The sequence below is a fragment of the Nesoenas mayeri genome (assembly GCF_963082525.1).
Source record: "Nesoenas mayeri genome assembly, chromosome: 3".
In the NCBI taxonomy this organism is placed as follows: domain Eukaryota; kingdom Metazoa; phylum Chordata; class Aves; order Columbiformes; family Columbidae; genus Nesoenas; species Nesoenas mayeri.
In genome coordinates, this window is record NC_137544.1 from 115,369,700 (window position 1) to 115,393,703 (window position 24,004).

The 24,004-nt window shown below is 40.3% G+C and overlaps 1 protein-coding gene across 1 annotated transcript in view; it reads right to left on the reverse strand.

Annotated features, from left to right (window-relative positions):
* The window catches only part of MACROD2 (mono-ADP ribosylhydrolase 2), a gene marked incomplete at its 5' end in the record, with an annotated part of 853,200 nt that overhangs the window by 820,261 nt on the left and 8,935 nt on the right, over positions 1-24,004 (reverse strand). The window contains one exon of the mRNA XM_080342121.1: positions 9,756-9,863. Coding sequence (XP_080198247.1) covers positions 9,756-9,863 — 108 coding nt within the window. The remainder of the gene's footprint in view (positions 1-9,755; positions 9,864-24,004) is intronic.

Genomic DNA, 24,004 nt, shown 5'->3' on the forward strand with positions numbered 1-24,004 from the left:
TCACAACATACCTCCTACATGAGCCAAGTCATCTCTTCTTTATGAGTGCGCCCACTCTCCCGTACAGCTCAGAGGAGAAGGAGCAAAACTCCAAACAGCTCCTCTGCAGCAAAGGGGACAGTATTTGGGATAGGGTACCCCAAAGAAGGCAAGAACTATTTCCCCTCTTGGCCATCCGAGCGTACTGTGCAAGTGACAATCCAGGCAGGAGATATTAAAACCATGTTTGAACTTTCTTGTCACCTCCAAGTGCGAATTTTACATGAATCCGAAGCACAGGGGAACACCGGTAGCTCAATGTCACACCGTTCTGAAGAAACCATAGGATTTTACAGCACCGTCACTACTATAATTAAACCAATTGCCACATCCATCCAAACAACACAGCATGGTTCAGAAACAACTCTGAACAATGGCATATAAACATACAAGTGTCTATTATTTGCACATGATGCAAACAACACTTGCCATTGTGCTTGGATTAACAAGCAAATACTGCCTTCACAAGCCTCCGCCGTGCTTTGATGTGTATTTAGCTGCTATTACTGATTTTCATGGCTGTGACAGCAGGTCACACAAAGGGGTTTGGAGTCCAGATTTTTAAAGCCAAGCTGCACCCTTAATAGTGATTTTGAAGCGAGACATTCTGAATTCCTAAAGAAAGCCACTTCTGGTTTTGCAACAGAAATGTTTTTCCTTTTGTCAGAAAAGTCGGTTTCTAACACCCATAGGTCAAAACAAAACCTAAACTGCATTTCACAGTCCATAATTATTTACGTAACAAGTAACAGACTGTATTTCAAGTGACTAGTGTTTCTGAAAAGCTTCCCCAAAACCTGCAGCAAATGGCAAGGCTCTAAGCAAATCTGATATTGTAACCAAGGGTAGAAGACACAGCATCAGTCTTCTAGTCAGCAGCTAAGAGAATTAAGCAAAAGCAATGCCTTTTGCCAAAGGAAAAGAGGAGGAGACAGACAGGGTTAGTCAGATTTTTTTATCCCATTTTCTGCATCTACTGTTACATGAGATAAGCCTAAAGTTTACTCACTCCAGTCAAAGTAGACCTTCCCCTATTCAATACTTAACTGCATATATTTAATGGGATTATGTTTTGCAAAGAAATACTAATTCTCACGCTAACCTCACTGTGCTACTTACACTAAGTTGAGCTAATACCTGTACAAGCCCAGAACAACCTAGTCCATCCCAATGTGTTTATACTTACAACACAAAGGCAGCAAAGAGCAAACATATATCAGGACAGAGAAGTATGAGGGGGCAACATTAACACTACACAGATAATCTCAGACTATCATTGCCAAGATTTTATAAGTATTGCAGAGAGGGAAGAGACTTTTAAAAGTCTTCTCTTGCATCCTAACGCTTTTCAATTACTAGAAGCTTGACTGCTTTAGGGTTTTTTTAAATGCAAAAGCTTGAAAAAGCACCATGTTGCATGCCTATATTGACTGAGAACATACTGTTGCAACTACTGGCTTAAAAACCCACAATCCTTCAGATAATCCCCCCCAAGTCCTGATTAAAAGCGGATTTAATATTACGAAATGAAGCATAACTGTTCAAGACAACCTGGAGTTGTTTCTTAGACCACATTGCTCCATCAGTGCACTCAAGATGACAGTTCCACTGTCGGATGTTGGATGAGACAGGCTGAAAGCAAGGTCCTTCCTAAATATACTCCTCTGTGAAGTAAAACAGATGCTTACAGTTCTTCCAAACCACGTCTGCCTCCTGCTCTATTTCAAATACACACTAAAACACATGCAATGAAACGGAGTAGACATTTAATAAGCATGAGCCATATCGATGGCCTATCCAACGAGCAGCCCTACAACACATGTATTTTGTTTCCTCTGCTTAAGTCATTACTGATTTTATGTCCAGGAAAATTAAGGTGTACAGGCAGAAAGTAGCTTCACGATACCAGAGGCACTATTGCCACCTGCTGTCAGAAAGAGCTCATGGCATCCACGACACCTCATACATCATCACTCAAGCGTAAAGACTTTGAAGAAATCCAACTTTGCAGGTGTTTTGCCTCTACGTTGCTAGTTTTCTCTAGAAAGAGAACACACAAAAAAGGTTCAGTGTAACCACGGCATGAAGGATCAATAACCACATTGGTCTGATGGTTAGACAAGTCCACATCGCATTCCTGGAACACAAGAAGGAAGTTTCTGCAAACAGGAGCAAGGAGTTTAACTTACCACCTGTTCCAACCACAAAGAATAAAATACGGCAGTGTGAGGCCAGAGAAGCTAAAAAAGCAAGAGATACAGTGAAAGGCCTGACATTTAACAGCCTGTAATACTGCTCTTAATTACTGCACAGTGCTAGAAATACAGCTCTGGCTGCCCTGCTTGCAACACGCACAGTCCTTGGTCTTAGGGAGATAAAATCTGCCAGGTTTGAGTGGCCAAGCACAAACCTGAGAAGCAGAGATCAAGTGAAAGCACAAACACAACAATACAATGAGCTACATCTAAACCTGACAAGTCACAACTGATACCAATAGTGTCCTCTTCTCCCACTCATTCCTTTTCTACCCTAGAAAGTGTCAAAGTAATTGGAAACGTTTTATTTGTATTCATAAGGCTCCTAAGCAGTTTCTTTTTTTTATGAACAAAAGTATCGGCAACACACAGTTTATACAGACAGTTATTGCCTCAGGGAGCCAGAAAGAAACAGACAATAAATGGGTTCAACAATGGATGCACAAAGAAACAAGAAGAACGTATTTGTCAAGGTAAAACACACCATGGCCTGAAACATCAACACTGATGAAAACCAGATTGTTCAATAAATTCACATACAATAGACCATCAGGTTAGATTGGGCTACTAAAATGTCTACCTTGCCCATTTTATACTACATTATCAGAAGACTAACAGATTATGCTCAATCCAATCAGAGGAGAGAGTTGGTCACTTAACTTTGTGCCAGGGTATTTCATGGAATGGTTTGGGTTGGAAGGGGCATTCAAAGCTCATCTAGTTCCAACCCCTGCCACGGGCAGGGACACCTTCCCCTGGACCAGGTTGCTCAAAGCCCCATCCGGCCTGGCCTTGAACACTCCCAGGATGTGGCACCCACAGCTTCTGTGGGCAGCATGCTTTAGATATCAGATACCTGGATATCCTGCACCCTCACCTCATTCTACTCCGATTTCTGTGCCACCATGGAATAACATGGGAAGTCAAACAGCATCGCACTAAACTTCAACTTGCTGAGCATCTGGTGCCTCCATCCACAAACTGTTAGTTTAAGGAGCCTTTTGAGTTAATTGTTCCAATGGAAAGTATATTTTCTTCTCTACTGCTTTTATTTTGAGGCACAGACCCACCCAGAGCCACCTCTGCCAGCTGAGCAACACAGCTGTAAGCACACTGGTGGAATATAATAGCATCCTGGAAACATTCCACCACAATTGATTTCGCCCTCCCAAAGCACCTCAGAATGAGGAAAAGAAGTTCATTCACACCATGTGTCTGCAGCACTGCCAATCCTTTATTTCGTTGTTCTTAAGTTATACTGATTATACCTGGGATATTTTCAAATAATATCATGAGCATCCTTGCTACAGCGCAATTCTGAGTGAGTCTCCTCAATCCTCAGCCTTTGCCACATCCTTAGAGCAAATGGTGTTTGACTGAGAGAGTAGATAAAGTAACCCACCTAAATTAAACTGCACCTCCAGCAGTACTTATCTTTGGTTTCATTCTCTTGATCACTGTCACTTTACACAGATTTTTAGTTTTCATCCAAATGAGTATTACACTAAAGGGAAAAACTACGCTGAAATGAGGTTCTATACAAAGCAGAGGGCAAGTTTAACCACGTCTACTACTCACCAGGCGCATTTAAAGTATTTCCCACAGAATGCAGTAATAAACTCACGGATGCCATGACTGAGAATGATCAATTCCCTCAACTACTAACACTGATTTTTCTGATGAAAAACTGGGGACTACATATGAATTAGTCCGGGGCTTTACACTGAAGTATAATCGCACCAACTGTAAATTAACCTGAGAAACCTTTGATTAACACCACGGTCTGCTCACATTCAAGATGAAAACCAAATTAACAACATTTTGTCAGCATTATTGGTTCTACTCCTAGAGGAAAAGACAACAGTTAAACAGGCAGATGCCAGATGACTCCACACAAGAAATTTCAATACAAGCTTTCAGCTTCCCTGTCTGTACACTGGAGATAAAACATTTCAAATGTGTTAACAAAACATGCTACTAGACATTAAACTCTCTCAGGAACTTCCACCAGCACAAGAAACGATTTACTTTTAACTCAGTTGAAAAATAAAATTATTATAAATGCAAACATCCCGTGCAAAAATCGTACAAGCAACTTAAGTGCAGATTTTACATTTTGTTGATCCCACTTTTAATAATAGAAATACTTTAACACTTTAGTTAAGTGACTTATTTTTAAAGTGAATGAAGAGCTGAAAAATAATTTCAAATAAACTCCAGATTTAGAACTACTGGTCACTGTAAAATAAAAAGAGAGTAAGTATACGCACAATTCTAGCTCAGGCCCAGCAACCGACTCAAATATCTTCATAATATTCACACAGGCCACTTCTGAAATAATTTCTACTTCACAAGCTATAAGATGAAAATTTCGTGTGATATATTAAGTTGCCAGATGAAATGGATTAGCAATCAGTGAAATTGCCTGATGTCAGATCTGTTCCAGATTAGAATCCATCCTTTTCCCCCACCTGTTCATTAAGCACCAAGTTCAAGGCAAATGCAGTGACTGATTGCACATTAACAAGCTGTTTATGTGGAAAGGCATAGTTCAGCCACTATCTATACTTACACACTCGTTTAAGCATAATTCACTGATAATATATTCAGTTCCCAGCTTCAATACATAGTACTTCTAGCTTGATGTGTAATTTTGGACTTGAGAAAAATGGGATGCCTCACAAAATTAAACAATCAGATTATACTTCAAGGTCAAGGCCAGGGAGAACGAGGCAAAAAAAGATACCCCAGAAGAAAAACTGCTGCTATCTCCAGTTAAAACTGAGGAAGATATTGCTCTTACACTGAAATACTTAAACACAGCTGTGAAGTCAGAAGCCTGAGGGAGAAAAGGGATATTTCATTAGGGAAAGTTGAGACTTAATAAGAAAACGGCTATTTCATCCTCTAATTTGAGTCATGCGGAGGCTCCGGTTGAAACCAGTCCCACAAGGAGCAAAGCAAACATAGCATATTCAAACCCAAACGTTTTCCAGTTCCACACGCTTCCAGAACTGGGCCAGGGAGGTACAGCCGGAGCAGGAGGAGTGCTCCAAACTAATTCACTCCCTGAAAACACCCTTGCCTCTTACAGGGAGGAAGAAATCCTCCCCCCGCGTACCTTTGCTCATCTGGCCCTACACAATATGCCCAGAAGGCAAGAAGCCTGTGTAGCGTGTCCACCAAACCAGCATCCCCAGCTGAAGTCACCCACTGCAGCCATGGAGATGGTTTCCACAAAGGAAACCTCTTCTTGAAAAGTATGAGGTTCAGTGACTAAATCCCAGCAGAGGTTGGTGAAAAAGTGGTTTAATTATTTTCTCCACTAAATCTTTTCACTACTTACCAGAGTAAGATTTTACTTCCCATTTGCTGTCCCATAAGGAAAAAATATTCCCTTTAAAAATGGATAGTTTCTCCACAGATTTGTGAGGATTAGAGATGATTGCAGCACTTAAATAGTTTAAAGGGAGCCACCTAGTTGCTCTAACTGTAGCAACAGTAATTGCTAATTTAGGAGCAACACTATAGATTACCAGAAATATCTACTTAACCAGAATTGATCACCTTCCTTTTTCTTGTAGTTTAAAGGTTTCTGTTCACTACTGTACTTTTGCACCAATGTCCAATAACACTTTTCAAAGCTAAGAAAAAATAACATTTCTTTTAGTGTTCTGCAAGTCATCCTCCTCCTTCCAAACAAAAATATGGATAATCCTTTGTTCCCCACCTAATCGTTTCCCCTCGATCCTGCTCCTAGTAAAAACCTCACAAGCACATTAATACATGCTTTATTATCTGAAAACTTGGCCGGTAAGATTTGTTAAGAAGTTAATGAATACCGGAGGTCAATAATGATGAACTACTGTTTGAAGTGTTATCAGGTACACAGACATACTTATCACATCCACTGTGAACATGCGACTTCTTTATCCACTTCTGATTTAAGAGAGTTACTGCATAGGATATAAATAGCAATGTAGTTTTCCCTATATTTATTAAAACTGCGTAGGAAATTCAGTATTTACTGCTTAGCTGATAAAATAAATACTGCGGTGGGGTGGTATTACACATTTTCTCGGCTTAGTATTTCAATGTTATCTCAAACTATTTTTCTCACATAGCCCATTTGGTCCACACAAATGTTTTCTATCAGGACATGCCTGCAGAGCGAATAAAACTTGTGTTAAAATAGCTGAGAAGGGCAAAGGGAATAAACCATCCCCCTCCCTGTCCCTCTCCTAAACACACACACACCCTCAAAGCTCAGTTCCCATGAGTTATTTGGAAGTAGGATAATTAATGGTGGTTATCTGGCTCCCAGGTGCTTGAAGCACTTTTGGCATCAGGATGAAGTGACATCCAGGAATACTTAATTTATTTAAAAAGGCCAGTTATCATGGATTTATGCAGTATGTGCCTCAAGAAGAGCCTGTACACATTCTTAAAGTGTAATACTGAAAGAACAGTGAAGAATATAGGAACAAAAATCAGATTTTTGTACAAATCTTGCCTGAATCCTTAAAAAGGCGGGGAAGGAAACTAACAAAACAGGACACCTTAGGCAAAACATAAAGTTAAACTACTATTTGTCTGCAATACAAACAGTAACAGGGAAGTTTTAGGGAATCATTCTGGGAGGATAACACATTTACAGAGGTAAATAATTGACATCTCTTTTAGCAAAGTGGCACATCAGCTCCCCTTTTCCAGCTACCTTCTCCATCACACATCTCAGGTTAAACCACTCTTCAGAAACCACAAAAATAGATCCTCACTTTGATCACAAATGATTTCAAAGCAGCTGTTTTAACATGGCTGTTTTGACAATGAGCAAAGACACAAACTTTTCCACCATTTCCATGGTTGTCCTCTTTCAGCATAAAATATTTGTAAAACATTTCTGAAAAGTAAATAACATTCAGTTTGTCTGCTAAAATCTAGGAGAAAAAGGGATCTTTTTGTAGCAGTGCTCTTCAGCAAGAGCTTTGTATTTAACTGTGTAAGATCATCATTAACACCCTTTCTAGCAAACACAAGAAATTTGGTTATCAATTTAACTGTTATTTATGTGGGATAAATTCAAATAGGAAACAGAATTCAGAGCATAAGGTAAACTACTAAACTTAAGAGAAGTGTTTGTGTAGGAAAAACCCCTCAGCTTTTGCATAAATAACATGGATCTTGAACCAAAACATCCTCCTTCTCATCTAGCTTTACAGATGTAAATTTAACAGTAAGTTTAAAAAGTTTAACTTCAAAAGAAAACAAAACAAAAACAAAACACCCAAAAACTACTGAAATCATGATCAAATCAAAGGCTTACAGTTAAAATTTAATTACTGCATTAACATAAAGAGAATATTTGGCTTTTCAATGTAACTGTAGGCTAGTAGTTTAATCTAGGCATATTAACAAGTCATAATACTTCACATATTATGCACTTAAGGAGCTATAAGAGATTAGAGAAGAAAAGGGCTAGAAGAATGTCAAAAATACCTCTACCAATGTCCTGACCTAGGCCTGCTGCTACATATCAGCCTGACACAACAAAGTATAATATCACTGTCCCTTCCAGTAATTAATTTTGCCAAGATGTAATCTGAACTTCTCATTAAGCCCAAATCCAACTCCTCTTCAACTTAACTACAGAAGACAATAGTAGAAACAACTTCCTTCTTGCTAAAAGCCTTCCAGATACTTGAAGTGTATTTATGTCCCTCTTTGGGTCTTTCAACCTCAGTTTCATTGTGTTGAGTGGTCTTTAATCCTTTCCTCAAACTGACATATTAATACATGTTAACTTTAATTGGGTTCTATTTTTTATTTCTATTCTGATAGATGCATTCCTTACGAGGATGGCAAGCAAGTTTGCAAGCAGATAGATAATGCCATCAGCAGTCTGTGATACAGCTTATTGGATACTTGAAGAGAAAGGGAGAAAATCCCTTTAAATCAAGGAAAAAAAATACTTCTATTTCAAAACTAAACTGCAACTAATTCCAGCCTGTAATTCAAGGGCAGCCTATAAACAAAGAGAATCTAAATATAAATCGAGACAAGTATGCTAATATTGACTCACTGTAGAGTAATAAAGTAAGAAAGCAAGGAAGAGCACAACTGGAAATGTCAGGTTGAAAGAATAAGAGGGGAAAAAAAATTAAAAGATTAAAGCTTCAGAGGCCTCACGAACACAGCGAGGAGAGAATCATGTTATATGGATGCTACTGTACTGTTTGTAACTTAGGAAGGCTTTTGTGCATCGGTAAATGAGAAGATTAATTTTAAACTTTCACATGGAAACGCCATCCTTATTATTTGTTGGAGTGGAAAATAAGGCGTTTTGTGATAACTAAAGATTCTACCTGTACTTCACAAAACCCACTGGCATGTCTCCACTGGAAAGTGGGGAGTCGTGCAGAGATAAACATCATTAAACAATCCAAGAGAGTCTGTTAAGTGACTTCTAAATTGTACGAGCAAGCATTTCTACACTCTTTACAGACATGAGCCTGTATCCACACACAGCTTTTTACAGTAGCAAGCAAGCACATCAGTTTTGGCCAACACAACCTTGGGAATCCCTGCACTTTTATTCAATCACAGAGAAGATACTGCAGTATGTTGCCCTCCAATAAATGTATACTACCAAAAATTAATTATTGAAAATTAATCAATACTCCTAACAACAAAGGACAATGCTAGACAAATACAAGGGGGAAAAAAATTCCAGCCTCGGGACACACAAACCATAACACTTTTTCAGGTGGGGAGTGCAGGCAAGATCTGGCTGTGGTATATGTTTAGGGGGAAACCTTCACACAGTCTTTCCCAACCAATTACATTAGCTTATTATTATCTAATATACAAAGGAATTAATTGCACAGGCTTTTCCTCCCACTTTTGTCACAAGAAGACGATGCTATGCACAGGTCTTCACCTCAGTTGCATACATGGAGACGTGGTCACTAAGCAAGAAGTGGAACTAAAATATTTCCAGCTCTGTAGGTCATGAGCAAAAATTTGAAAAATATCTCCCTACAAGAAAGCGAATAGTCAAACTACATAAAACAGAAATCCAGTTTTCCTACTTAAGGTTTTCACACCACTCAGCCCACAAATGGCTTGATCTGTAAAAACAGACTGGAATGTACCGCAGTAGCTTAGTATCAAAGTTCAGCCTTCTACAATATGAAGTGTGAAGCCTCAGTTACTCAAGTCAAAAGATGCACATGAGATGGTTATTTTTCTCTTGGTGACCATGCTATTGAAGCTTCACAATAATCCTTGTCACAGTAAAGGCACACAGGAGAGACAGATGCAATATAGTGAAGCTGGGAAAAAATACGTCATTTCCAACAGATCTCCACAGGACATACCAGTTTTATGCAACTTGAAGTTCAAACTTCCAATGTGGCACTATAAAGGATTTTCAAGAGCGTAAAATATTTAACCACCTACCAGCATTAACGATGGCATCGACCTCAAGCAGTGTAATGTCACCTCGATAAAGAGACACCTTCTCGCTCAGACTTTTCTTCCCCTGCAGATCATCTTTAGCATCTTCACCTACAAAACAAGAAAGCAGTAAAACCAGATGATAAACGTGGGGCTGAGATCACTATTCAGAAGTTCAGAGCAGGACTCAACAGTTCCAATGACAGTGTTGCTGTCAGATTGTTGCAGTTTTCAGTTTCACCTCCAGAGGGCACCGGGAACACACAAAGATACCAGCATTTCCCATAAGGAAAAGGAAAATAAGAAAATATAAAATAATAAGAGGGAGAGGGAACCAAACCACAAAACAAACCTCACCACCTACTTGCTTTTTATTTGTTTTCCAATAAAGGCTACTATGAAGCACTGTTTTCTTGTCCATGTATCATTTCATTAAAAGATACACACACACATATATATTTTTTGGAGACTGATTCATTAAATAATTTTCTTTGTTAACCACAAGGGTCCAAATTACAAAATAGGAAAAAATGGTTAAAATAACTCTCCTACTGAAGCGATGATTTATCCAATTTAGAATTATTCTGAATACGCACAAGAACACACAAGCATGCTGTTTGCCAACAGCCTCCGAATTTACAATCAGCTCTGGCAGCAGGTAGAAGAAAAAACCTGAATGAAAACACCAGCAAATTTTAACTTGGAGCTTTGCCATCTGAAATCACTCATCAATAAGTGGGGGGCGAAGACAAAACATGAATCTTTCAAAAGATTTATTACTAAACTATGTTATAATACGTCCCTTATTCCAGTAAACCCTTATTTTTTGCATCACCGATTGACTTCATTTGTATCAATCTATATAAGTGTCCAGTTAACTCAAACACTTCTACAGACACATATTTGCTAAAAGCTTAACATAGTCTTGCGTTGTTAGATAACCACATCATTAGCAAGGAACTAATGAGAGAAGGTAGCATTGCCTAATTGACTTTTTTATTATTACTATTTTTTTAAATTAATTATCTTCAACATAAGCCAAGCCTAAAGAGGTTTGTACATTGGCCAGAAACAGAACTGAATTACTAAAGTAAAAACTTAAATGGGAAACAGTTCCCAATCTTCAAAACAAGTGACCTTTTTTTTTGTAAGGAAAAAACCCTGAGATTTACTGAGAAGGCAAGAGTCCAAACAAATCTGCCCCCCTAGTTTTCACATCACCCTTTATTTTAATCTGTTTCCACGAATTTGAGTATACTTGGTCCAGTTTGTCAGCATCACAAGCAACCACAGGTGTTCTAACCAGTACAAAGGACCAGCAGCAGAAATCATCAATTCTCAACCATTCCAAAACTGAACAGTCCAATTCTACTTGAAATCAGCTACCACATGCCTAGTGCAAAATTCATGTCTCCCCCAACAAAAGACACATTGCCACTGTGACTGACCAGCACAAAGGTGTCTCGTATTCAAGTGTCTCTAATTCAGGAGTTTTAATTTCTATATTTGGCTCCCCTAGTGACTATTCCATTGTCACCAGCTCACCCACAGTGTCTCAGCCAAAGCAAAGAAACCATTTTTGTGGAAAGGTATCAAGTTTTGATTTTCATATTAAGAACCTTGCATCACTTTAACCTACAAGTTATGCTGTTCATCCATTTTTCTGCAGAAGGTAACCATTGCAATTAGCTGTTGAGCTGTATTAAAATAAAAATCAGCCTGTGACCAATTTATAGTCGGATTTGTCATCTGCTTTCACATTAACTGTGTTCTGCCAGCAAGCAGGTCAGTAGTTTCCCCATCCCTCCCCAGTGAGAATCCTACTGGAGCTCCACCAAATTTAAACGCACACCGTCATCCTCCACCTTCTGCCCGAGTTACTGCAACACCAGTTAACATCAAATTAAACATGCTGAGTTCTCTAAAACTATTTAAATAGAAAAGTACCGTTTAGATACTACAGTATTTGTTTCAATATTCAAAAAAACAAACAAAAAAAATCCACCGGAAGATATCACACACACACAAAAAGCTAATTCTCATTATCCCTAATTTCTGAGTCAGAAGGAAAGCAGAGATTGTCCCTTAGTCAACTCACCAGCAAGGGCATCTCACTCTTTCTGCAGAGTGCCACACAACACGACATGGCACACACTGGTGCTGCCTCCTGATTTTCCACCCTCCACAGCCTTCACAAGTTCGCTTCTAGTTCCCCCTCTTTGCAAGTACTGAGTATTCCCTGTGTGTCATTCTCCTGAGACTCCTTCCCCGTGGAAAAGCATCAGTAAATTCACTGCACAACACTCCTGTATCATCTACCACATCCTCTTCAGCAAGCTCCTCACTTGCCCCATAGTTCTTGAAAGAGCACCGACGACCACTGTCTTTAATACGGTTCAGCAGTAAGAGCACATCCTGCCTTGTACATCTCTGATAGATTACCCCTATTTCTTTCCATAAAAGTCTGATTTAACAGAGGATTTGAGCCTGCACTTTGTTCCATTCTGGTTGTTTTAGAAGGATGCTCGGTGCTGATGGAAGCAGTGGAAAGCTGAGTCTCATTCGCAATCAAAGATACTCAACAAATCTACTGATATGCTGCTGATTACAAAAGTAATCTCAGTATGATACCAATAGTTGTAGGAGAGACAACTGATTTTCTTTTGCCATCTGTTAGACCTCTAGGGCTGGCAGACAACATTTCCTAACAAGGTCAGAACTGATATCTGATTTGGGTATTTTCTTCCCCTGTAGTCATCCTGGCAGGGACAGCAAAGTCATTCCCGGCTGTTACGAATCACTCGCTTCCCACCTTTGTCTCCCATCTCTTTTCACCACACACATTCTTGTCTGCTTCTCAGATTAAAAACAACCTGCACTCATCTACTTCTAAGTCTCTTCCCAAGGTAATGATGAAGCTCAGATCTGTGAATAAGCATAGTTAGTCCTCAAATATGCCCAAGAAACTCAAATACTGTAGGTATCACCGTATAATTCATGGCACCGTAACTCCGCAAGGACAAACCAGCAGTTTCAGGGCACTGTGTGTTTCAGGAAGGACACACACCATGTGTACATACTAGCACATTAATACAAATCCTAACAGTGACAGATTTACCTTGCACTTGTAGCAGAATGAGAATATTTCTTGCTCTCATTAATGAAACAGCTTTACATACATCCTCAGGAAATAAACCCTCTGAAGCGGTTGCTATGTAACCTAGTCTTCAAGATATAAACCAGGAGTACTTAGACTCAAAGGTGTAAGTTTTCAGAAATAAGAAATCCTGCTTGGCAAGCAAATCAAAACTTTAAAGTCTGTTTCCATACTGGTTGTCCAGAATGCACCTTAAAGGCAGGACAGCTGGAAATCCAGGAAAATTCACATATATTCTAATTGCCCCAAAAAAAGAATACCGCACACACAAACTAAACCCACACTACATCAAGGCAACAACAAAAGTCGACCTCAGTTTTAGATGGAGGCATCACAGACTCCAAGAGAAGCAGATATTTTATCTGGTCTGTGGCTGTGAATATGAGAAGTTTTCAGGACAAAGAGACAAGCAGAATAAGAGACTGAATTTTCTGAAGTACCTCCTCAGCAATTCCAACATTACTTTGGCCATCTTGATTCCATCCCCGCCCTTGCACATTAGTGAATTTCATTACTCAGTTTTATTCCTTAATCTCAACATCTGTGCACTTAGGTTTGTTCTATGAACAGTGGGGACTATGAACGGACTCAAACTGCAGCTTAAGCACACTAGCATTTGTACTTCATTACAATTATATGTGCATATCAAAAGCAAACAAAGCTTTTGTTTGGTAAACCTGAATTCTACAAGGTGTGTTCATGTGAAGTCTGGCTATCTGATTTCCAAGACAGTGCAATCCCGGAGTCTTCATCCCCGATGACCTCCCAAGACCAGTTAATGCCAGCCCTGTATCTGGAATAAAAAGCCCTTCTTAATTCAAGGCCATGGGCTAAAAGCATCAGCAAAGCAATTATCTCCCATACAGGTAGAATTCACAACCATTTAGAACTTTGAAGGTCCGATGAATTCAAAGAAATAACTGGCACAAAGAAAACTATTAAGGAAGAGGGTAAACGGAACATCCACAAACTTCTGACATGTCTTTCTGAATTCCACTCACATCACACAATAGAAATGGTATTGTGAAGTGACTGTGGGCATCACTACAGTCTGTTCAAGTCTATTCACTCTGAAGAAATGAAATTAAATTCGCAAAGTGAGACACTGAGGTGTAAAACAACACCCACACAAACGCCAAAAATCTGCATATTCACAAGCAGGTGAGGACCTGACAGAACTCTAAGGAAACACCCAACATGAAAGCCGCTCATAAGACTAAGTTCTGAATTTCTTCTCAACTGCCTACTCAGCCTCTCTGCCACTTTTCAGACATAAATAATTCCCAAACCTTCCTCCTGTGCCTACCCAGCTCTAACCCAGATGTTATCAATGCCTTCTCTGAGGCAAATTTCATGGGAAAAAAAACAATTCAAGAAACAACATCAGCTAGGGAAATGCAGTAATATACTGAAAAGTATCAAATACAGAAATACAGCAAAAATAAAGATTGAGCTACTAAAGCTTTTTAATAAGCTAACAAGATCACTGTAGCTCCTATCAGAAAGCAAAGTCAATGGTCATTAAATCATCTGTGTACCCGTGGGCACAGAAAACAGAGTTGATCCTGTTACATCCTTGCCAAAATCTCTTCTGTTTAGGCTGGTTTTAAAGACACAAAACTGTGTGGATACCATAAACACTCTGGGGTCCTCCTCTACAACCTCCCTGCCTCAAGAATATATTAGGGTTAAATATCTTCAATATAGAGCAGTTAAACTTTTTTGTTCCGCTACCATTTTTCCCCTCCAGATCCATCATCTTCCAACCCTCTGTCTACCCAACCTGACATCCTTCAGCTTCTCCTTGGTCACATCCTTTGGGCCTTTAGTCACGTCCCAATGTCCCTGAGCTCTTTCTAGGCACAGCTCGAAATACGATGAAGTTCATCAGCTGAGGTCTGAATGCCAAGTACAGTAGACAGGCAGCCCTGTGTCTCAGCTTTGCTTACAATTCCTTCTAGCTCACATCAAAGGAAAACGACCCTTACATGTTCTAATATATGTACCAATAAACGCATTGCATTTAGCAAACAAAAATTGCACTTGGAAATAAAATGCAGAAAGTTTCTCACAACTAAGAGGAAAAAGGAGTTTCAGAACAAGTCACTAGAGGGAGCCCCCATAAAGGGCATGAATATGCCAGGCTTGTGAGATGGAAAAACGATGGCACAAACCTAACACCTTTGTAAAATCAACTCTGAAACTCAGTCATTGCTAAGATATCCAGGATTTTAGAGTCTAGTACACTTTAAAGTACCTTAATTTTTTAAACAGGTCATAGACATCCAACTACAGCAATCCCTACAGCAATACGAAAGAGCTTGCAACCAAAGGGAATAGAAAAGCCCACAGACACAGGAGCTTCTGTTAAGAACATATTTTTATTTTAAAACTATTTGATAATGAAAGATCAGAGCACACACAAAATAGTAAAAGTAGATATTAAAACCCCATAGTATAAAGCAATACCTATGGCAAAGAAAATGGCTCTTGGCACTCCACGAGCAAAAGCAGATATGAGAAGAAATCAAAGAACAAGTGAAAAGGATTTATAGCAGCCAGGCTCACAGGCTTGCGGTATTAAACAGACATTTAAACAAGTCAGAAGACTTAAGGGGTTTTTTTCCCCCTAGTTCATAAAAACAAGAGACTGAATTGCAAGTAACAAAGCTGAAAATGGGAGACCATCATTTAGAGTCAGCTTTAGAATGCACAGCTGAAGGAAATACATTTCAAGTTAATAATAAGTAAGTCTGCCCACTATCTCATCCCTGCTACAATAGCTACTAGTAGAAACACGTATCCCCACAAGGAAGGCTTCAACAGCGGTCCATAACATGACCTGGAAAATGCGCTGGGAGAAGAACCTGAGCAAGGGACAAGAGTCCCAACATCAACCCCAGAGAAGAGCCAGCCCTTCCCCTCCTAGGGGAACCCTCGAAGGCTGGACCGTGACCGCTCCGCTTTTCTTGGGCTGCTGAAAAACAAAGGAGTTGAGTGATGACCATGGGGAAACGTACAGCAAACATTTTACTACATACTCTGTGTGCTCTCCCCTTCAGTGCCTTTTTTTTTTTAATGCTTTGTGTCTTGTACAGATTAAAAATGACAAACTATTAGCAACTACTAACTTCACATTTAACGCAGCTTTCCATCCAGTTTGTTTCTGCAAAGGCTTACGGAGCATCAGAAAAGACAGACTGTAAGATGCGTTACATTACGTGCCTGCTTCTACTCCTACTAACCGTGGATGATTGTACAGGAAAGGCAATTGCTTATCTAAATCAAGATAAGCACTATTTCCATATGTTCCATCACCAGGGGGAAAGCATTCACAGATGCACTCTCGTACTTCAGATTTGTAGTACAGATTTGTCCTATCACTTCTTGGACTTAAACAAGATCAGAACCTGAGCACAAGGAAGAAACATCTGTTGCAGACAAATCACTTTCTACCTAGCCAAAAATGCAGCACATCATGCAAGTCAAGAGCGCTTGATGATGAACACACCAACACCTCCCTGCCTGCACGCTCTGCCAATATGCTCTGTTTCAGCTAATTACAAAGTGGCATGATTGGATTAGCTGAGGGCTATAGCCAAGTACGAAGCTTACGAGGCACAGAGACACCGTGAATCACAGAACAGATGATGCTGAGTGAGATCATGAAGTCCAACATCCCTGCTCAAAGCAGGGTCATCCAGTGCAAGTTGCCCCAGACCCTGTCCCAGCTGAATCTCGAGTATCTCCAAAGACAGAGACTCCACAACCTCTCTGAACAATGCGCTCCAGTGTTCGGCCACTCCCACAGTATGCGTTTTACACTCAAAAAGAATTTGCTTTTTCCACATGTGCCCATTGCCTCTTGTCCTGTCACTCTGTACTGCTGAGAAGAGTCTGAAGCCATCTTCTTCACACCTTGCCATCATATGTTTATAGGTATTGATTAGACACCATCTGGGGCATCTTCAGGCTAAACCCCAGCTCTCAGCCCCTCCTTGCAGGAGAGATGCTCCAGTCCCTTAATCATCTTTGTGGCTTCAACTACACCTCCCAGTATTGTTCCATTCACAGATCTGCTGAGGTTGCACCCTCCAGGTCAGGAGATCACGGTATCTCCCACTCAAGGTTTGTCAGGAGGTATGAAACATCCCCATCTGAGGATGTGAGCATCACTTGATGTCCACTGGTTAACTGTGGAGCTCACATCCGATGAAACACATCGTAATTGAGTTCAACAGCACTATTACACACCCCTTTTAAAGTAGTTGCAAAAAGCCCAAGACTAACTCACTTGGTTCAAGTTAAATGCAGTGATTTGGCCACCAGCAGCCCACAAGCAGGGTTGTAAATATGAGCCACTACCTTAAAGCCACATGACTGAATTGGGGCCACTGAGGACTACATTACACATCCAATAAAGAGTGCTGTACCATGAGAATTGATAAAAAATAGCCAGTCAGTTCTAACAACCCACACAGCGCTCATGCAAAATGCAGTTATTCTTGTGTTACAAAGGTCCTGCGTAGTCCTTAACAGTGTCGTGTTTCAGCCTTTTCCTCAGTCTATTCCACACAGCTCTGTATGTCCCCCAAAAACAAGTTAAAGAAGCAAAAAATCCTTTTAAGTCTGGGAGCAGAGCAAGGAGAGAGAATGGAGAAGCTTGCCCTTTTTCTGAAGTTTTTGTAAAACAAGGGAAGACTTGGTATGGAGAGCAAAAGTAGTGAAGCACAAAGTTTGAGGAAGCAGTAATAACAAACAAGGAGAACAAGAAAAGGAATATATTCTCATTTCTTATTTGCGATGCAACCTGGTCTGCAGGGACACGCAATTGTCAACTCATACATCAAAGTCTTCTCACTTCAGTGGCATGCACAGTGACAGCAAAGACACGACGTAAGTAGGCTGAGGCCCTGGGGTATCTGTGTTTACTTGGAGAGTCAGCATTCAGCTGCTGCAGTCGCTGTGCTTGCTTCTGCTGGCTTGAGATTTCATTATTTAGGGTCCATAGGAATGGTTGCTGATTTAGCTGTGACCCAGAAGGAGCTGTGCTCTGTGTATTTAAAGAAGTTCACTAGCTCTCTTGTTCTATGTTTGTTTTTGTTTTGTTTTTAAATGTGAGCCTTCAGAGGGTTTTAAGACTTTGTGACTACATACTGGCAGAAAAATGCTGTTGGATAGCATATTTACTAAGCTCTTGCCCAAACCTGATCATCAGTCCATCAATCTGAGGGACAGCAAGAAATCTGATACATAAATCCTTCTTCCAGAACAGCAGTGTGTATTGCACTTAAGTATGTTAAATGGTCAACAAAGGGCATATGGAGACAAGAACTACACATTATCTCGGACTCGGTTCCTACTTCAGAACCTCTTTCTACTACAGAAAACCTTTAATTAACAATGAAAGTTCAAAAATTGAGAGGAAAAACGTATTACACTCTTAGACGCCTCTTCATTGCCTCACAGAAATATGTTGATACTTTTCTGTAACGCTAAAAGACTATAGGTGAAGCTACTTTGCTAGAGTACTTCAAAGACAAAGCAGATCACCTTCATTACAAGGGCTGTGTCTTGGTAATGTCACAGCATTCATACAACTACTCCTGGTAGGTTCAAATCAATCCAGTACCTCCTGGGATAACTATGACCCTTCATCCAAGACTCACTTTACCAGCAGCACAGTATTCCAACACTAAGCTTTAGAAACGGGCTGGAAAAACATCTCTTCAAGAGCAACCAGGTGTTGAGTCTTCAGCATCACCTATTTTATTTACCAAGAAGTGAAAACCCACTTTAATAGGTGTGCACAGCACACACAGCTTCAAGCAGAATTAAAATAAGTCTATAGTGAGAAACCACAAATTCACTAGCTTTCATTCACTAGCTTACTAAGCAGTCGGACAATTTTTACTCTACATTCTCTGCTTTTTGAAATCCCTACACCATTGCTAAGCAACAGCTTCTCCAGTTCAGCATTACAGCCTTTTGTAGGACTTATTGTGGAGCTTGGAAATAAGAAGTTACCACCAGCAAACTATGAAACTTCTGCAAAACTGTCAGCAAATATTTCATGGCATTGTCATTCAAGAACTTCTCTGCATGAGACATAGTGATGACTGCTTGCCAGATGGGAACAGGAACTTTAGTTTTCTAGCACCAGGGGACAGATATGTCAGTTTTTATGCAAGTCCAAAAGAATGTTTTCTGCTTGGTGGGTAGTGCTTATCTTGCAGCATTTCCCCTTCCCGACTCCCCAAGATACCACATGTAATTTGTTACCCTCATAAACAACGGGGCTCCAAATCCAAACAGCAAGGTACAGAAGAAAGTCTTCAATATTTGAAGAGGTCTCCACCAAGACCCACTAGTGTTGCAAGTCACACTTGCTTACACTAAGGACTTGAAAAAACACCAAGTAATACAAACTCACAAGCAGTTACAAACCCACTAGAAGTCAGGAGAAAGATTTAGCTCTATCTTATCCTCCATGTCTATCTGGAAATAAAAGACACAACAACCCTCAAAGCCCTTAAGTCAACATAGACATGTTGGCGTGCACCACTGGATTTAATTATTTGCAATACACTTACAAACCTTCTCCTGTAAAAACTCTGATAGCAATGCAGAAAAGTGGGGGGAACAAACAAAAAAACCCCAACAGCAACGAACTCTTCTTTTGCCTTAAATGTAACTGATCCATAACAGTTACAAAAAATCTGGTGTTTGCTTTCAGTTAATATAGATTCGTTAACTATTCCCACAAACGGGCAGCACTGCAACACACAATATATTTGTATGAGAGCAGTACCTTTTTTTAAAGAGTACCTTATTCATACAGAAAATACTACATTAAGCCTACAGGAACAAATCCAATGAGGGTTTAACTTCAAGTTGTACTTGTGCAGCAAATGAAAAACAAATAACATACAAGACCTTTACAGACTAACCACCAGTAACAAAAAGACGAACACAATTTGAATAAACAAGCCTCTGTGAAGAAGCAAAGGGCAGGATAAGGCAGGTAGACATTTTAAAGCAAGACAGATGTGCAACCAGTTCTACACTTCCTTCGTATCTGCATTACTGAGTCTTTTGGATAGGATCTTCTTAGTAAACTATAGAGCAGTCTTTTCTAACTCAGTGTTTGACCATGAACTGCTAGAGATGCTATTAGTGCAAAGGTACATGTAGAGAACTACTTACACTTTCAGAAATAAATGTACTGGCTATACCAGCACAAGGCTGAGAGGATTCAATGTGCAAGATGTGCATTCTACAGCATCCGGTCCACAAAAAAATCCACCTGGCAACTTTGGTAAAGGCCCTTGTGATACACACTTCTGCAAAGATGCCGAGTCAACACACAACAGCTGCAAGTCTCAGTACCTTTTCTGTGTACAAACACTATGCTTCCCTCTCCCCTACCATTCAAATAAGAAATATTTCTTAGTGAAATGGAGCCACATAAAAACCATTGAAACTATGATTTTTATAAGGCTGTGCAAGGTAGAAATGTAAATATAAACCGGATTGTTAAGCCTTCTCTCCAGCGCAAAATAACATTTCCCCGTGCATCGTAACAAACATGTCTGTACACAGGTACACAGCACTTCCTACAGGGTTGAGGATTCTGTATCAACTGGATTTTCCACCAGCGGATCAGATAGATGCCCTCTCACAGAGAAAGCCACACATTACTTCACATAGGGAGCACTGCAACAACTTCTTCAGACATAAGCTGGATTGTTGGAGACACTTCTATGTGGTGAGCACTTCAGCTCTGGTGAACTGAAAAAGGGAAACCAAGCTCATCTGGTTTTCACTGATGGGGTTCTTAACACACGTGTAATCAAGTGTTTAATTGTGCATGAAGCAAATGCAGCTATGTGTGAAAGCAGGTTAATATGATCCAGAGAGCTCAATGAGCTCAAACTGCATCAGTGATCCCCCGACCTTATTAAGTAGTAAAACCAGTGTCTTTACATGATGATTAACTTTCAAACTTGATGCAAGCCTCTCACACCCAGAGAACAGCGGCTGATAGGCCTGCCCTGTGTGATCACTAATTATTATTAGCCCCAAACAGCAAATCCCCATTGAAGCAATAGTTCAGCACCTTCATAAATGTCTGTGACATCTAAGCTACAGCAAATTAAGCCAAGGCATACCAGTCTCTTACTGTCTTATCAAGAGATGCCCCCAGTCTTCTGCAGGACATCAGCTTTTTCCACCTACATTTGAAGATATCATAGAGTCCTGTAGCCAGTCAACAGAGCATCAGGTCTACACTAGGAAGCCACGGCAAGGGTACAATTTAACAGCTTGATCTTGGCCTCAATCTAATCATAGACACATGGCTGCTAGTCAGGCCGGCACATTGGCTCACATCTGTCTGCAAAAGAGTGTGAGAACAGATGCCACAGTCCATCATAAATTATAGCTGATACCTTTAGCCAAGCTACCATACTGAGCAAAACGAGATGACTTACTGAACTGCCTTTGTAGAGCAAGAAATTTATTTGGGGATTTGATCTTGCAATCCCCCATGCTCAATAGGAGCTCAGCCTTTATACACCAAAAAAGGGAGGGGGAAACACTAATAAAAGACAGACATACGCATAAACACAAATTACTAGAAACCAAGATGTATAACCCATTACTTTTGCCCTGCATGTATTAAACTCATTCAAAAAAGTTACTGTTGTTCTTCTTTCCCTTAGGCGTCTTGACTATGAGACAAGTCCAGGCTAGAACCTGAGAAACTCCACGCTTTCTCAGCGATTTCTGAGGAACAGCACATTCTGGCTTACAGCATCACTGCTGCTGAAGCCATTGTTCTTACACTCCGGACAAGGCCACGAGCTGACAGCACACTGTGTCCTCTGGACTTCAGCTCTGGTTCGAACTTCCTTCAGGACCTCTGTAGAAAACATCAGCGCACAGGGATGTTCAGTAGCAACAAAAATGTATTGTTTATCATACTGCAAGGAACAGAAGGTTAGGTGTTATTAATCTGGCCAAAACTCGTATTATCAACAAAAACATTAGAAATATTCTTTCTGGCAAAGATGTGCTTAACTTCTCTTTGCATCCGCACCTACTATCACTCTCTAAAACACTCTGAGAGCTTGCAGAGCTTCAATAATGATATTAATTTATTCCCGAGAGCAGCATCGTTTCCTACAGTTAACTCTTGCCCCTTGAGGAACTGGCTGACCCTTGAAATCAGAGAGTTCTCTCAGCTGCACGCAGAAAGGCTGCAGAACGATAACTCTATCAAGGACCCGTATAAGCTTCATGCTGCGTGGAAGTTAACTTGTTAAAAAAATCACGGGACAGTAGCTTAAAAAGAAGTCATCATCTTAATTACATCAAAGACAAGTGATTTACTTCCTTAGAGAGAAGATTAGCCACACTGGATTATGTGTTCTTAATCTATATAGACAGAGTTGATTTTTTTTACTTTTTAATAATCATCTCTCACACTTGCTGAAAGCAAGATTTTTCCGTTTTTTCCCCAAAACACTTTAAAGAAAACTGTAATGCAAGCATTCATTTTTTTGACAGCTAATCCATCCTATAAAGGTTATATGCATGCAGCTCACCAGGGAACTACAAAGTCAATTGAATACATATTGGTTCTTTTTGTTTAGTGTAGTTTTGTCCCCCCACTGTAATAAACACTCTGCTTTGTCCACTTAGATCAGGAATACCACCAACTAGATAGGACTACTTGCCTCTAAAAACAAACACCCCCCACCCCAAAAAAAAAGGTTATTTCTCAGTTTAAACCTGCAGAGTTCTTCCCCATTTCAGAGCTATCTTTGGAAAAGAATAGCTGAGGTATATATATTTAGCAAGACACAAAGGTGTGCAGAGTCAGGAGCTCACACGGTCAGATTTGCACCACTCTGCAACTTTGCATCTGTTCAGAACAGATGCCCAAAGGGCAGCCAAGAGCCTGGGACGAGCGGAGCACACAGCGCTCTGGTTACTCCCCATGGCTCTGGCAGCCTCTGACATCTGTGGCAGCCAAACACAAACCACCTCCGTCTTAAAGTCACTCTGCGTTAGGCCATGGGCACACAGCCCCCCAGACACCTTTAGAACAGACTAATAAGCTGCAAACACCGAGTGGTAGCAACAGCAAACCAGGTCCTTTGCCGCCTCCTTAATACATGCATAACGTGGACAGACAACAGAAATGAGCCGCTTCCACAAAAAGTGCATTATTTGCTAAGCATTAAAAATATTTCATTACCACGATCGTCACACACTTCACAGAAGCCACACTGTTAGTCTTTTAGCGGACCTCCCCCAGTTATTACGCACGGCAATTAATACGCGGTGATCTCCACATGCAGCTAAATGACACAGCTCTCTAACCTTAAACCTCATGATGAAATGTTCAGCGTGAGTAACAGAACAGCATGCCAATATCTGAAAAGTAAGGACAAAACTAAACACAGCACTGACTGTCAGCAAAGCTGGAACTCACATTCAAGGCCACAGCCAAGACCAGGACACCCTGAACTGTGGCACGCAAGTTATTGCCATTTTCCACATGAAGTCTGTGGAAAAACCATTGCACTGTGACCTTAACCAAACAGTTTCAGTAGCAAAAGCACCATTTTCTTAGACTGACAGCAGGAATCACACTAAGATGTCTCAATTTACTTTCTTTCTTGTCACTCAGCTACAAATCTGTTTTAAAGATGGTTGTTAAAGTCACTATAAGAAAAAAAAAGATAATGTGAGCTGATGGGCTTGTTTCTTTGGCGGAGGAACGGTCTTGAATGGTACTGGCTTCGTGTAGCTATTATAGACAGAACTCATTGATCGTCGGGCAACTTTTGACAACCTTTATGTTCTAGTAGAACATAATTCCTTGTTCTGTATAACTCGCTGCAAATAATGAGTGATTTAGAGAGGTGTTATTTCTCTCTTGTAGACATCTGGCTGAATTCCACCACAGCTTAGGAGCGACATTAGTTTCCAAAGGCTGTTTGATGATCACCACCTTGGTTTCTGGTTCCTGCGGGACAGATATTCACATCTAACAGGGCCACACAGAGATGCTCTGAAGAACCCA